We start from the raw sequence: 14,346 nt of genomic DNA on the forward strand, positions 1-14,346 counted from the left end.
GTAAGTGCAAGAAACACACACACACACACACATACACACACACACATATTCAACAAAATTGACGTTCCTTTCCAAATTTCACTTAATCTTTTCCAACACAATCTTGTTAGTATTTGTAAGTAATAAAGTTTTGGCATGAGTGCTTAAAAAAAAAAAAAAAAAAATTCTAGACTCTAATACATATAATGGACCCTTTTCACATTTCAGGGTTTTAAACTTAATAGTAAATTATGGCAGGGTTCTATAGAGGTACATGGGAAACCATAGCAAATATTTATTTTTGCCTATTTAACATTTCCATGACTTTACAAAAGATGAAAGAAATAGAGAGAAGTGAATTACGGCAGTCAGATAGGAAAAAGATGCCAAATTTACTCACACTCCCTCAGCAGCTGTATTTGAAACCTCATTTCAGCAGTGCTGAGTTTTTATTTATTTGTTTATTTATTTATTTATTTATTTAATGCCATGTTAATATTATCCAAATAATAATGTTATAAATTTGCACTAAATAATAATAATAATTAAAAAAAATAAAATGTTGCTGCTAAATTGACCCTTCGCTAAGCTCTGCCTCCCTTTGTTATGGTTGCTCGCTCTGACAAGCTCTGCAGAACTCCACTTTGGAATGAATGGGAGAATGCCGTGAACGACACGGTTTCTGGCAAAATATTCTCATAAACGAAATAGATAATATTTTTACATGGACTGGTATGAAGAGAGACATTGTAATGCATATTTATCTGAAGTTTTTTGTAAAAGAAATTGTTAAATTACACAGTAATTTGATTGAAAACTGTGCCGACTGTGAATCAGAATCAAGGCAAACAATTATTACAGTCACTTAAAAGAAAGAAAAACTTCATTTAATAGCGATAACACATCTAATAACATTAGCGTAAGTGAACAGAGCTGTTATAACGTCTCATAACACACTCATTTTGATGCTGTGAACTGTTTATTTACTATCGGTTTTACTATGGCTTGAATCAATTCATAAATTAATTAACGTTCAGTTATTATCTATAATTTACTTTGGAGCAAATGTAGATGTCATTGCAGATGTTAAATGTTCATTTGGGAATGAGAGCTGACACAGCTGAATCCATAACTTGCTCTTCTCCAGACTTATTTAAAGATTTTTTTTTTTTTTTTTTAAAGAAAGAAAAACACTGCGTGCATCCTCTCTGGGTAACTTGTGTCACTATTACAAATGAACCGGCAACAATGTGTTTATTTATTTATTTATTTTTTTTGATAATTTTGATAAATTCCCACTTAAAAGTACTCAAACACACATTACTTCCATAGGCTGTAATTGGAAAATAGCAAACACGTGTCAGAGTAATGGTGGCAGGGCAACAGTTTCTAACACAGGATTGGTCAGAAGCGCTTTTGAGGTGGGGCTTATCGAAGGGTCAATTAAGGTGGAAATGTTTCATGACAGTCTGTGAAAATGGTCCATAGCAAAATATACAAACGAGTATGGATACTATGTACAATTAGTGTATTAAGTCAATTTAATGGAATTAAACGTTCCGAGTTCTGTGAGCGGCACGGAATTCTTGGCACGATTAGCTAACTGTACTCAACTGTGCTGGTGGAATGGCTTTAGTACGTGGTGACTCATTTAGTGTATCTTTATGATTTAATTATGATGGTTTTACTAGTATTGTAGCCTACATTTATTTTTCTAAACGTCTTTTTCGTCAGGGCAATAGATTACAAGCTTAACTTAAAATACATCAGTGTATTCTCATATACTATTTTCATATAATACTTATTGAACATTTTGTCAATAAATATCCTTTTTAGCTAGTCTGGGAACTTTTACCTTTCTACATGTTCGTGTCCGGTGTCAAACACAAACCCTCAGCAAATGATGGTAAATCTCTCAACCTTTTCTCTTTATTTTACTTTTTATTTTTTGACACGATTTTGACATTTTTTTTTAATATTAGATCATCCTCCATAGCGCGCCGCACTTGCTCCAATGTTTACCTCTCATGCCGTTGCCAACAGACGGATCTGTTATGCACATTCTCCTGATGTCCCAGCACCACAGTGGAAAAAGAAACTGTAACTGCTCCAACTGGCCCGGTGTTGTGCCGAAATCGGTGACAACTGCAGCAGATGGTTCCATCAGAATTGCGCTGGGAATCAGTGGCGGTTCTAGAGGGGGGGCCCGAAGCCTGACAGAAGCCTGGCCCCCCCATGTGCCTCCCCCACTCACAGACCCCCCCCCCCCCCTCGGACGATAACATAATGAGGGCTGTCAATGTCAAAGTCAGTTTCCTGATGACCCCTCCGTCTAAACATGGTCATATACCACAGGAATAAATCTTTTAGAGGACAACACTGAAGAGATAAGACATCACCTGAATGAGTTTGGTGAACATTAGACACACTTAGTTGAAATTAAAGAGGGGTAACATATTTTGGTAATCTCTAATGTACAGTCAGATTTGGTGACCCTGCTGTTTCTATATATTTCATCATATACCATAAGAATAAATCTTTTAGAGGATAACACTGAATAGATTAGACATCACCTGAATGAGTTTGGTGATCATTAGACACACTAAGATTAAATTAAAGAGGGGTGAAAGCCTCGAATATCAATATAATGTAATATTTACTGTCAGCATTGGTGTACCTGCTTTTCATAGACCAATGTAGGGGACACTGAGGGGATATATCACCAGAGTAAGTGTGGTGAATAGATGTAAGATGAAGAACAAAGACAATAATACAAATGTATTTTGTGCACAAATAAACTATAAAAAACTGAATAATACAAGTAATTAAGAACAACAATATTAAAAGTAAAACACACAATGGTATATGGATCGCTTATCATAGCATGTGTCTTTAAGAAATCTGTATGCCTTTAACAGCCCTGCCTGTTTCTTGCGTCACTTGTCAGCGTGCGGTGATGCTCACTGAGCACAAGCACAGGAAGCGTTCTCACACGAAAACTTACTGAACAGCGGCCTCTTGTAACAGATTTCAATAGGTCATCGATTTTGACACAACACCGGAATGGCACGGTGTCTGGAAATGCAGAGGCAGGACCCAAAAGCAGAGTTAAAAAAGGGGATTTATTTACCAAAAAACAAAACCAACATAAAGCTCCCACAAGGGGGAAAAACAAACATAAACTACCCCGAAGGGGAAAAATCCAGGCTGGGGCAGAGGGAAACAGGACCGACCGGACCGAAACAGGAACCAGGTGGGGGGAAACAGGACTGACACGGAAGACTGAACACAAGACTGGAAACAAGACCGATTAACAAGACCAACGAACAGGACTGGCTGGAATACACACAAGACGAACTGGCACTGGACAGCACACACGAGGCTAAAATAGGGAGAGAAATCAACAGGTTAACAAGACAGGGCAAGTGTGACTAATATACTAATAATGGGCAAACAAGGAGGCGGGGCATGACGTAAGACAAAGAGAAACGCGGCGATACAGAAACAAAACAAAACCACGTGCTCTCACAAGCCAACAAAACACCCAAATGGCATGAGCGCACATCGCCAAGACAATGAGGCAATAGACACCCATGCCAAACAAGACAAGAGAATGCGTAGCAATGCCAAACAAAGCGATGCCACGCATTCTCACACTAAACGAAACCTGAGCATACATCATGAGGCAAACGGCATGTGATGCACGCAACAGGTGACAAAAACAAGGAAACCTGTCCAAGAGAGTTCGGCCACACACACACCCAACACCTTAGACCGAAGTGGCCGAACCTCAGCACAACATGAAGACAGCTCACGACACTGAAGATCTGATGTAGTCACTCTTCTATTTTCTTCTCCAGCTTTATGCCAATGAGTCTCTGTCTGAGCATGTGGGGTTCGCTCGAGTCTTCATCGACCTCATTAATGAGAACGACAACAGGCCGATATTCAGTCAGACGCTTTACAACATCAGTTTACCGGAGAGCACCGATCCTGGAACATCTTTGGTTCAGATAAAGGTGAACACACACACACACTTGTCCGTTACCTTTACACATGTTGGCTACAAAGAATTTCAAGAGCACACTACAAGACTGAGCTAATTGTTTTCTGTCACATTGATGCACACTTCACACAACTAATCAAAGACCAGGCGCGTGGCTTTGAAAGCTTAAGTTGCTTGTAACATTGACTACTAAGGTTTCCCTTTTAAACATGTGTCCCAGATGGCAGAGCCCTGGTTCTCATCTAGAACTCTGTGATATCTGTTACATTTCTTTCCCTTTCACTGGGTCAGCATCATTTATTTAATTTCAACATACAGACTGTCTTCCAGCGCTGAAGGTCATCTCACACTATGAGCAGAACAGAGCATAAATCACTGTGAACAGCCACATGCTGCTCATAAATTCAGCCTATTATTACTTTCCTCTGTCACTATCACACTGGCATTGTTGGATGGAATGGAAATCAATACTGATCAATACACAGTCCAGCTTTGGATACACAAAGAAGCTCCTGGAATACAGTAAGTGCTGTACTGGTGTCTGTGAGCACTGATATTTATCATACTAATCATTAAAACTAATTCTACATCAGTCCTTCTGCATTCTAACTTTATTTATGAAGAGCAATCCAAGGACTTTGAGGAGTAACCCAAATGCAATGACCGGGCCTAAAATGATGGTGATATTTTGCAGGGAAATACTTCATAAAACACAAAACCAAAATATTCCTCCCTTTAATTTTAAAGGAAAAGTTCACCCAAAAATAAAAATGTACTTATTTACTGACCTTCAGGTCCTTCCAATCTGAATGTGTTGCATGGAAAACAAAAGGTGAATTTCCTGTATGCTCTTTGCCATGTAATATAATTCTTGTCCATATATTCTTATATATAATTTCCATATAAGAAAGTATAAAGGTTGGGGGGGCCTGGGTAACTCAGCGAGTATTGACGCTGACTACCACCCCTGGAATCGCAAGTTCAAATCCAGGGCGTGCTGAGTGACTCCAGCCAGGTCTCCTAAGCATCCAAATTGGCCTGGTTGCTAGGGAGGGTAGAGTCACATGGGGTAACCTCCTCGTGGTCGCTATAATGTGTGGTTCTCGCTTTCGATGGGGCACATGGTGAGTTGTGCGTGGATGCCGCGGAGAATATGGTGGGCCTCCACACGTGCTACGTCTACGCAGTAACGCGCTCAACAAGCCACGTGATAAGATGCGTGGATTGACAGTCTCAGACACAGAGGCAACTGAGATTTGTCCTCTGCCACCCGGATTGAGGTGAGTCACTACGCCACCATGAGGACTTAGAGCGCATTGGGAATTGGGCATTCCAATTGAAAAAAAAAAAAAAAAAAAAAAGGTCTGGGTCTGTCAAGCTCCAAAATGAAAAAAAAAAAAAAAAAAAAGCATTATGAAAATATATAAAAAATAGTTACTGTACTTATTACATAATTTAAACCTGACAAAAAGCATCTACTGGTGTCATTTGATTTGAGAGCTACAATGTAGGGCAAGACTTCCAATAAATAATTATGTAAATTTCTTTCTTTTCATCACACAAGGTTATTTTATGGCTTCAGAAGTCTTAAAGGGATAGTTCACCCAAAAATGAAAATTCTCTCATTTACTCACCCTCATGTCATCCCAGATGTGTATGACTTTCTATCTTAAGCAAAACACAAACAAAGATTTTTTGAAGTATATTGTCAGGGTGCTGCCCTTTGTTTTTTTTTGTTTTTTTTTTCCCTTTGTGGCAGAGCACTGACATGTACGTGTTCCATGTCTGTTTAATGTCTTGTGCCTGGATTCAGCCACTTCGGTTGGTTTGGTTTATTTACTCTGAGTCCAGGTACTTGTGTTTTGTCTCATGCTATGTGAATGCACTTGGTTTTGAGTGTTCTCATTTCCTTGTGCATTTGTGTCTCTCTTGTCTTTAGTGGTAACCCCACCCTCTCGTTTGCCTTGTTACCTGTTTGATTAATAGTTTATGGTCCCTACCTGTGTTCCCTGGTATCCCTCCTTGAACCCTGTCAGTTCATTGTCTCTACTTCGCCATATCGGTCGAGTCTTGCACCTCCTGTCGCGTTATTTCGGTCATTTTGGTTATTTGTCTATTAGTTTTTGTATTTCCTTTTCTCCCTTATGAGAATGTTTTGTTTCTAGCTTAAGCATTTTGTTTCTGCTATTTACTGTTTTCTCTCCATCGTGAGAGCTTTGTTTTTCTGTTTCTGTTTATTTTTCAGTAAAGCTCATTATTGTCCTCTAGCGTTTGGGTCCTCTGCTCTTTACCATTGTTAGCATCTGTGACAAATATTTCAGCTCTGTATGTCCAAATATAATTCAAGTGAATTGTGATCAGACCTTTGTAGCTTCAAGAATCACATAAAGAATATAGAAGTAATCCATAAGACTTCAGTGGTTAAATCCATATCTTCAGAAGCGATATAATAGGTGTAGGTGAGAAACTGATCATGTCATTTTTTTATTCTAAATCTCCACTTTCACTTTTACATCTGAAATTCACATATGGTGCCTGTTTAGTTTCACTTTCATGTCTGAAAGTTAGAGTTAAAGTGGAGATTTATAGTAAAAAATGGACTTAAATATTGTTCTGTTTCTCACCCACGTCTATTATATTGCTTCTGAAGATATGGATTTAACCTCTGGAGTCGTATGGATTACTTTTATGTTTACTTTGTGATTTTCAGAGCTGCAAAGGTCTGATCACCATTCACTTGCATTGTATGGACCTACAGAGCTGAGATATTCTCCTAAAAATCTCAGTTTGTGTTCTTAGCATTTGCTAAGGAGTGACCTGGTGCTCAGTTCTCTCCACCTTTCTCTTCCCGTCCTCTCCATCTCTGTGTGTGGCTGTTATGTCGATAACTGCTGTCTGCTCTATGTCACTGGCTCACTTGCTACATGTAGCAGCTTGTAAAGTCAATTGAGTGGTAACTTTACCCTTAGTGCCCTGGGGGCATGCTAACACAGAGTTATGTAGAAGCAGCTTCATGTTTACACACTTGTTTTCTTTTTCTCTCTCTTTTTCTTTTTCATCTCTACCTGTTGTGAAACTTGAAATGGCTGCTGTAAAGGGTTGAATGTGGGCTTTAAATAGTTGCTTGATTATTATGTTCTTAGACACAGATCACTATTGGCTATAGTAAGTATAAGTCCATCTCTGCCTGTCTCCATTTATTAAATTTCTAAATAATACCTCTTGCAGTTTTTTGCCTGGCAGACTATTAAAAAGACAAAGAAATCCTATAAGCTTACACTGAAAGACAAACCCGAATCATATCTACGGACCAGAATATCATAAAAACTTGGAGGACAAGTCTTAGTAACTGCATAGCAGCACTTAAAAGGATAGTTCACCCAAAAATGAAAATTATCTCATAATTTACTCATCCTCAGATGTGTTTGACTTTCTTTCATCTGCAGAACAAAAATTTTTAGAAGAATATCTCAGCTCTGTTGGTCCTCACAATGCAAGTGAATGGGTGCCACAATTTTGAAGCTCCAAAATCCACATAAAGGAAGAATAAAAGTAATCCATACGACTCCAGTGGTTCAATCCACGTGTCCAGACACGATATGATAGGTGTGGGTAAGAAACAGATCAATATTTAAGTCAGTTTTTACCATAAATTCTCCTCCCTGCCCAGCAGGGGGGCAATATGCATGAAAAATATAAATCACCAAAAACAGAATGAGAATGGGAAAGTGAAGTGAAATGGAGATTGACTGAGCAAGGAGGATAATTTATAGTAAAAAAAGGACTTAAATATTGATCTTTTTGTCACCCACACGTATTCTTCAAAAGATATGGATTTAACCACCAGAGTAGCCTGGAGTACTTTTATGTTGCCCTTATGTGGATTTTGGAGCTTTAAAATTTTGGCACCCATCCACTTGCATTGTATGAACCTACAGAGCTTTAGATTTTTAGAAATTCTTATAAAAATCTACATTTGTGTTCTGCAGAAGAAAGAGAGTCATACACATCTGGGATGGCATGAGGGTGAGTAAATGATGAGAGAATTTTCATTTTTGGGTGAACTATCCCTTTAACACCATTCAGAAAACCTTATATAAATGGTATAGGAATACCCTGGCCATCACCTATAACACCTTAGCACCAGGACAGTACATTTTTGCATGGGCAAGAATTACTTACAATACATTTTCATCAGAAAATCAAAAAAAAATTTGTTTTGTCTGCTTCTCTTTTGAAAACATATGTTGTCTCCCATGTGTGTGTGTGTGTGTGTGTGTGTGTGTGTGTGTGTGTGTTTGATGGCCAGGGTGAGTTGTGTCTTTTTAAACAGATGTTTGGACTGCTGCTAATGTGCTGCGGTAACTGACTAGAGCAGTTTATGAAAGGAAATGGACTGTCACACACATACACGACATATCCATATGTTCCGACATACACATTTACATACCTGTCAGATACCTGTCAGCTCTGGCTCATTATGATGGATGTTCATCCTTTTTATCATCATTTGTTAAACTTTAGTTTAATTTCGATGTGTTTAATCTTTACGTTTCAGATACATTTGTATGCACAGTATCAGAAGTATATTTCCAGACACGCATTAAACCGAGTGCTGGAGCAGCTCACACTGTCAGAGCTGATTGTTCCTTTAAATGCCGTTTTTAGTCCAACTTTCAACTTAATCTGTGCCTGGGAACCCAGCCTAAAGAGCTTAGACTGCTGTAGAGTTTGCTGGATTCTGTGCCATGAGTGTGCGAGAGTGTTTGTAAGAGAGCTGGAGACACTTTCAACTTGCAAATTATGACTGAAGAGCATGCACTCACAAACATCAGAAATTACACTCACAACACAATAGAGCACTATCCTTAAAATCCTCATCTCTTTGGGAGAAAATGAAACTTGCTTTTAATGCCACACAGTGGACATTTCACCTCGGTACTGTCGTGATATGCGTAAGGAACCATGTATTACCATTTTGCAAAAATGGCAACACAGTCACATATTTTTCATTAAAATCAGGCTGAAACAATCTGTGTTTAAATGTGCCATACAAACTGTGAAGATCAGGTTGAATGATCAGGGATCTTGTCAAGAATAAACTTCAGTGATTATTTCCAAACACAGGGATCGTTTAGAAGGATATGCAGAGCGGCAGGTGCTACACACAGCCAGAAACAACACATTGGTTAGCCTTTTCAAAGTAAATCCTCTTTTTAATGATATGGCCTCTTTAACACTCTTTCAAGCAAGTTCACCCAATTTAGCCTCTTTATTGCCTCCTTAATCCTTAACAATCACTTAGCACAAGCACATATTAATTTGAATTGTGAATCAATGCTGTCTGCCTATTTAACATCATCATAAAAGCTGTTTTATTTAATTAATTTAATTGCATTTCGTGCTGAGATCCGGCTGTATAGGGCCTACTGAAACGCCTGTAAAAACCAGCATTAGATGCATGGCTCAATACCTTCACAGCGTGCCATTTTTCCATTGAGCTTCTGAAACAGGTGTGATTCAAAACACAACCACTGTGATGCAGGTAGCTTTAGTTAATAGCTAAGAAGTCATTTAGCACACACTTTTAACCAAAGCAGCTTACGATACACTTGTTACAGTTACATGCACTGGAATGAACAACAACTAAGCCTCACATTTCACACACACATTTTTCTGTAGTTTCAGCATTACACGGATGGACAGCTCCCCTAACATTGTCAGCAGAAACAAGCCTCTGTGTTAGTCCACTGTGTCTCACTACAGAATCACTGCTCACATGGCACAGCTGTGTGTGTGTGTGTGTGTGTGTGTGTATACGTACTTAGCTATAGTTTGGGGACAAATTTGTACCCATCATTTTACCCATGTATCTGACAAAACCACCTTTGGGGATATTTTGGGATGCTTTAGCCCTGTTGTACCCCATTTACTATCTGTCTTGCTCCATAGACAGATTTTTGTACTTGTTTTGAGCATAAGTCTCCCAAAAAATAATAATAAATTTCTAACATGTTTGCGGTATAACACAATAAAGTCATGTCTCACACAACCCCATACACACCGTCTGTTGGGGGCTTGCTAGAGCATGTGTCCATATGCGTACACACACACAGGTGTAACGGTAGCCAGCTGATAGATAGCTGTGCAATGTGCATCAACCTCACTCTCCTGACCTCAAGAGGTACACTAGCGACTGACGCTAGAGGCTTTAGCCTCCTTGTTAGCACACCCACCTCCCATGCCAGAGACGCCAGTTCGAGTCCCATACAGAGTGGGTAGAACAAGGGTTTCACAATGGTGCCGTGACCTGGATGGGAGTGAGGTTTATGGGGGTGAGTGTAATGGTAGCCAGCTGATAGATAGCTGTGCAATGTGTATCAACCTCACTCTCCTGACCTCAAGAGGTGCACTAGTGATTGACACTAGTGGCTGTAGCCTTTAGCCTCCTTGTTAGCGCACCCACCTCCAATGCCGGAGACGCCGGTTCGAGTCCCGTACGGAGTGGGTAGAACAAGGGTTTCACAATGGTGCCGTGACCCGGATGGGAGTGAGGTTTATGGGGGTGAGTGTAATGGTAGCCAGCTGATAGATAGCTGTGCAATGTGTATCAACCTCACTCTCCTGACCTCAAGAGGTGCACTAGTGATTGACACTAGAGGCTGTAGCCTTTAGCCTCCTTGTTAGCGCACCCACCTCCAATGCCGGAGACGCCGGTTCGAGTCCCGTACGGAGCGGGTAGAACAAGGGTTTCACAATGGTGCCGTGACCCGGATGGGAGTGAGGTTTATGGGGGTGAGTGTAATGGTAGCCAGCTGATAGATAGCTGTGCAATGTGTATCAACCTCACTCTCCTGACCTCAAGAGGTGCACTAGTGATTGACACTAGAGGCTGTAGCCTTTAGCCTCCTTGTTAGCGCACCCACCTCCAATGCTAGAAACGCCAGTTCAAGTCCCGTACAGAGCAGGTAGAACAGGAGCGTCACACAGGCATTGTTTAATATTTATCAGTGATGGCAGTGGTTATCATTATAAATATTTATAGTGATTTAGTGTGTATGTGTCTCATGAGATGAGGTCTGCTCATATTGCTAAATTGCTTCTTTGTTTTCAGTCTGGCTTTTGGCTGCAGTTTGTTTGCATTTCTGCATGTCCTAATGTTTTCACTTGCATTTATACACTCTCTTTTCTTTCAGACATTATAGCAATAATGGATTTCTATCCCTTTGAGTGTCTCTGTGTTTGTGTAAAATGTGTTGGTTCATTCATTGTTTCTGTTTTGTTTTTTTGTGTGTATGTTTGTTGGGAAGAACGGTTTTGTAGTTTATTTATGTTTGTTTGTTTAATCACATAATTTCTCCTTGAGGTGAAAGTTTTGATTAGTTTATGTATTTGTGTATGTGTAAATATTCAGATATGGCAATATGACTATATGTTTTTTCATGAAACACAAAAGGAGATGTTAGCCAGAATGTCCAAGCTTCTCTTTTCCCTTCAAGAAAGGAGTAGAATAAACTTATTTCTCAAATAGTTCTCAATTTCTCTCAATTGCTCCTCTCCTCTATCTCTCTTTCCCTTTCAATCAATTTTTTCTCCTTTAATCATAAAGAGCAGGAATATGGAGGACATTTGCTGATTATGGTATGTCTATAAAATATAGCTGTTGGCTATACAGACCTCATATTCACACTGCCTATCTCTCTGTTCTGATGTAGTTTTTGTAAGTTGGTTCTTTTGCACTTATTTTAATATATCTTTCTTGTTGTTGTTGTTGTTGTTGTTGTTATGACCAAATCGGAACGGAAAGCTGATCTCTCTCTCTCTCTCTCTCTCTCTCTCTCTCTCTCTCTCGCTCTCTCTCTCATTCTCTCTCTCTCTCTCTCTCTCTCTCTCTCTCTCTCTCTCTCTCTCTCTGTCTACATCACTTCTTCGTTTTGTCTCATTTCTCCTTCTTTTCTTCCTCTCTCTTTAAATCACAATTTTACTAATTTTCTTATCACTGTCCTCCAGTCTGTTAAGACGATCATGTGTGTGTGTGTTTGTCTCTGTGTGTATGTGTGTTTTTATCTAATTGCTGTAAAAGGTTTATTCAGTAAACAGTTGATAAGACTCAGACTTAGCCCTGAGGCAGCACTTGTCTTTCCTGTTCTGTGATGTTTCAGCTATTTGAAATATATATTAGAATTATATTCCTCTAGTTTATTTAGTTTAAATTGCAGCCATTTCTTTTGCCCATTTATTAATAAGACCACTGAATTCTGATGTACATTTTGTGTTTTGGCTCCAGCCAGAAATCCTCTCACCAGCTTCTGGCAACTTTATGCCAACTTTTACACCTTGTCATCATTTTGACATGGAGCTGTCTGATTGTGCATTTGGTCTAATCCGATCAGACCGGAAAAAATTAAAATTTCTGCGTTAGTGAAACAACCATCACAGTTAAATGCATGTGAGATTAATTGCAATATGAAACTCTATTCAAAACAGTAAAAAAAAGAGGTGTTCTCGATTTTTGGTTTGTTATTATGTTCTTATTACAGTGTTACTATGTTGTTATTACATTGTCATTATATATGCTGATAAATCTCAAATTTAAAATAATCCCTGCCAGTGAAATTACATTTTAATACAGAAATCAAAGAGATTTGATATCAGGGATGTAATGAATTAGACACACTGGAGGACAGAAATTGAAGAGAATTAAATAGTGGGAGAGAGACAGGAAGTTGTTTGAACAGTGTCTTGATCATCCAGGCTGTTGGTAAGAGTATGTGTTCATCAAATGGCGAGCAATTGTTGGTGTGTGTCTTTATGTAAACTGTGTGTGCACATCAGTTATACTATCACGGTTTTGGTGTGTGTGCATATATAAAATAAATGTTCCTATAACCAGGGGCAGTGTCAGGATTTTTTCACAGTACCTTGATCAGTCTGATCGCTGTCCCCGCTGGGCTACCCCTCTAGAACCACCATTGCTTATAACACTAAGCAATCAGCATTATGTTACTGTGATTTGAAGAAGATTAGGGGTATTTCTGAAACAAAGGTTTCAAACTAAATTCTGTGAATACACATTTGATATATTTTGATATATTTGGCATGCATTGACACATTAACAAACACACCCATATACACATGTTTCTCCAGCTACCTAAAAGAGGATATACTGTAAGATTTATTTCTAAAAGAGGACATAAAACCTATATAATATACTTTGGACTAACCCTAAACTTTCCCATAGAAGAAAACTTTTTTTGCATGTTTAGAATAAAAATAAAACATTGTTTACTGTATTTATGAATCACCTTTCCCTTAGAAGATGTAGCCAAAAATAATTTTTGTCAGATTTAGCTTAATTGTGGAGACATATTTCAGCTAATCTCTATAAATGTTTTAGGTCCTCAGGGTGAGAAATGTGTGAGTGTGTTTTGGTAGATTACTCAGTTGGATTAATATGTCACTAATAGATCTAAACAGCTGAGTCATAGATTCACTCTGACCACCGAGACTAATACTCTTTCTATCACACACTCACTTAAGGGTCTAGTTCCATTTTCAGCAGCAGGGCTCAATAATAATAAAAAAGACCTGAGGCCAGTGTGAAAGAGTTTGGGGCCAGTTGACAGAAATGTCACTTGCTGTATGCATTTTTACTATGTTTTATATCCATTGATTATCTACATGTGTTTTTATGCCATTCTGTGATGTATTTTGTACATTGTTGTTGCAAATTCTGCTGATTGAAATATTTATTTATTTACAGTATATTTATAATATACCAAGTCAATGTTATCTAGCTTACAAGCACAGATTTTAAAAGAAAGAAAGTCAAAGAGGTTTGGAGCGACATGAGTTGATTAAATCATGACAGAATTTTCAATTTTGGGTGAACTATCCCTTTTACGTTCAATGAAAAATATTCATATTGTTTTCCTGGCACATTTAAAAAATGTTGAAAAATGTAAATATATATATTTTTAGTGCTGTCAATGGATTAACATTTTTAAATGAATTAAATAAACATAATTTGCTGATTAATTAATTGCAATTAATTGCATATATAAATATTTGCCAAGAAAGGCCCCCAAATAAAAATAATTAAATAAATTATGATAAAATAATTTTAGTCAAATAATTTTAAATATAATATATAAGAAATATAATAATTCAGATAATTAAAATACATTACATAATTGTGGCAGATGAGTAAAGCATTGATTAGGAAATGCAAAAACTAGTTTTAGAAGTAAATATATTGTTTATTTCCATATCATTGAACATAAGCCTTTCATTGGCTACAGTCCACAACAATGTATTTTGCAACTGAACTCATCAATCTGTCCGAGGTAGACGTATTATAC

At 38.2% G+C, this 14,346-nt stretch overlaps 1 protein-coding gene across 1 annotated transcript in view; it reads left to right on the forward strand.

Annotated features, from left to right (window-relative positions):
- LOC127413678 (cadherin-23-like) overlaps positions 1 to 14,346 on the forward strand; it is a 315,190-nt gene that overhangs the window by 190,200 nt on the left and 110,644 nt on the right. The window contains exon 12 of the mRNA XM_051650995.1: positions 3,840 to 3,998. Coding sequence (XP_051506955.1) covers positions 3,840 to 3,998 — 159 coding nt within the window. The remainder of the gene's footprint in view (positions 1 to 3,839; positions 3,999 to 14,346) is intronic.

This window comes from Myxocyprinus asiaticus, chromosome 23 (assembly GCF_019703515.2).
Source record: "Myxocyprinus asiaticus isolate MX2 ecotype Aquarium Trade chromosome 23, UBuf_Myxa_2, whole genome shotgun sequence".
Classification (NCBI taxonomy): Eukaryota; Metazoa; Chordata; class Actinopteri; order Cypriniformes; family Catostomidae; genus Myxocyprinus; species Myxocyprinus asiaticus.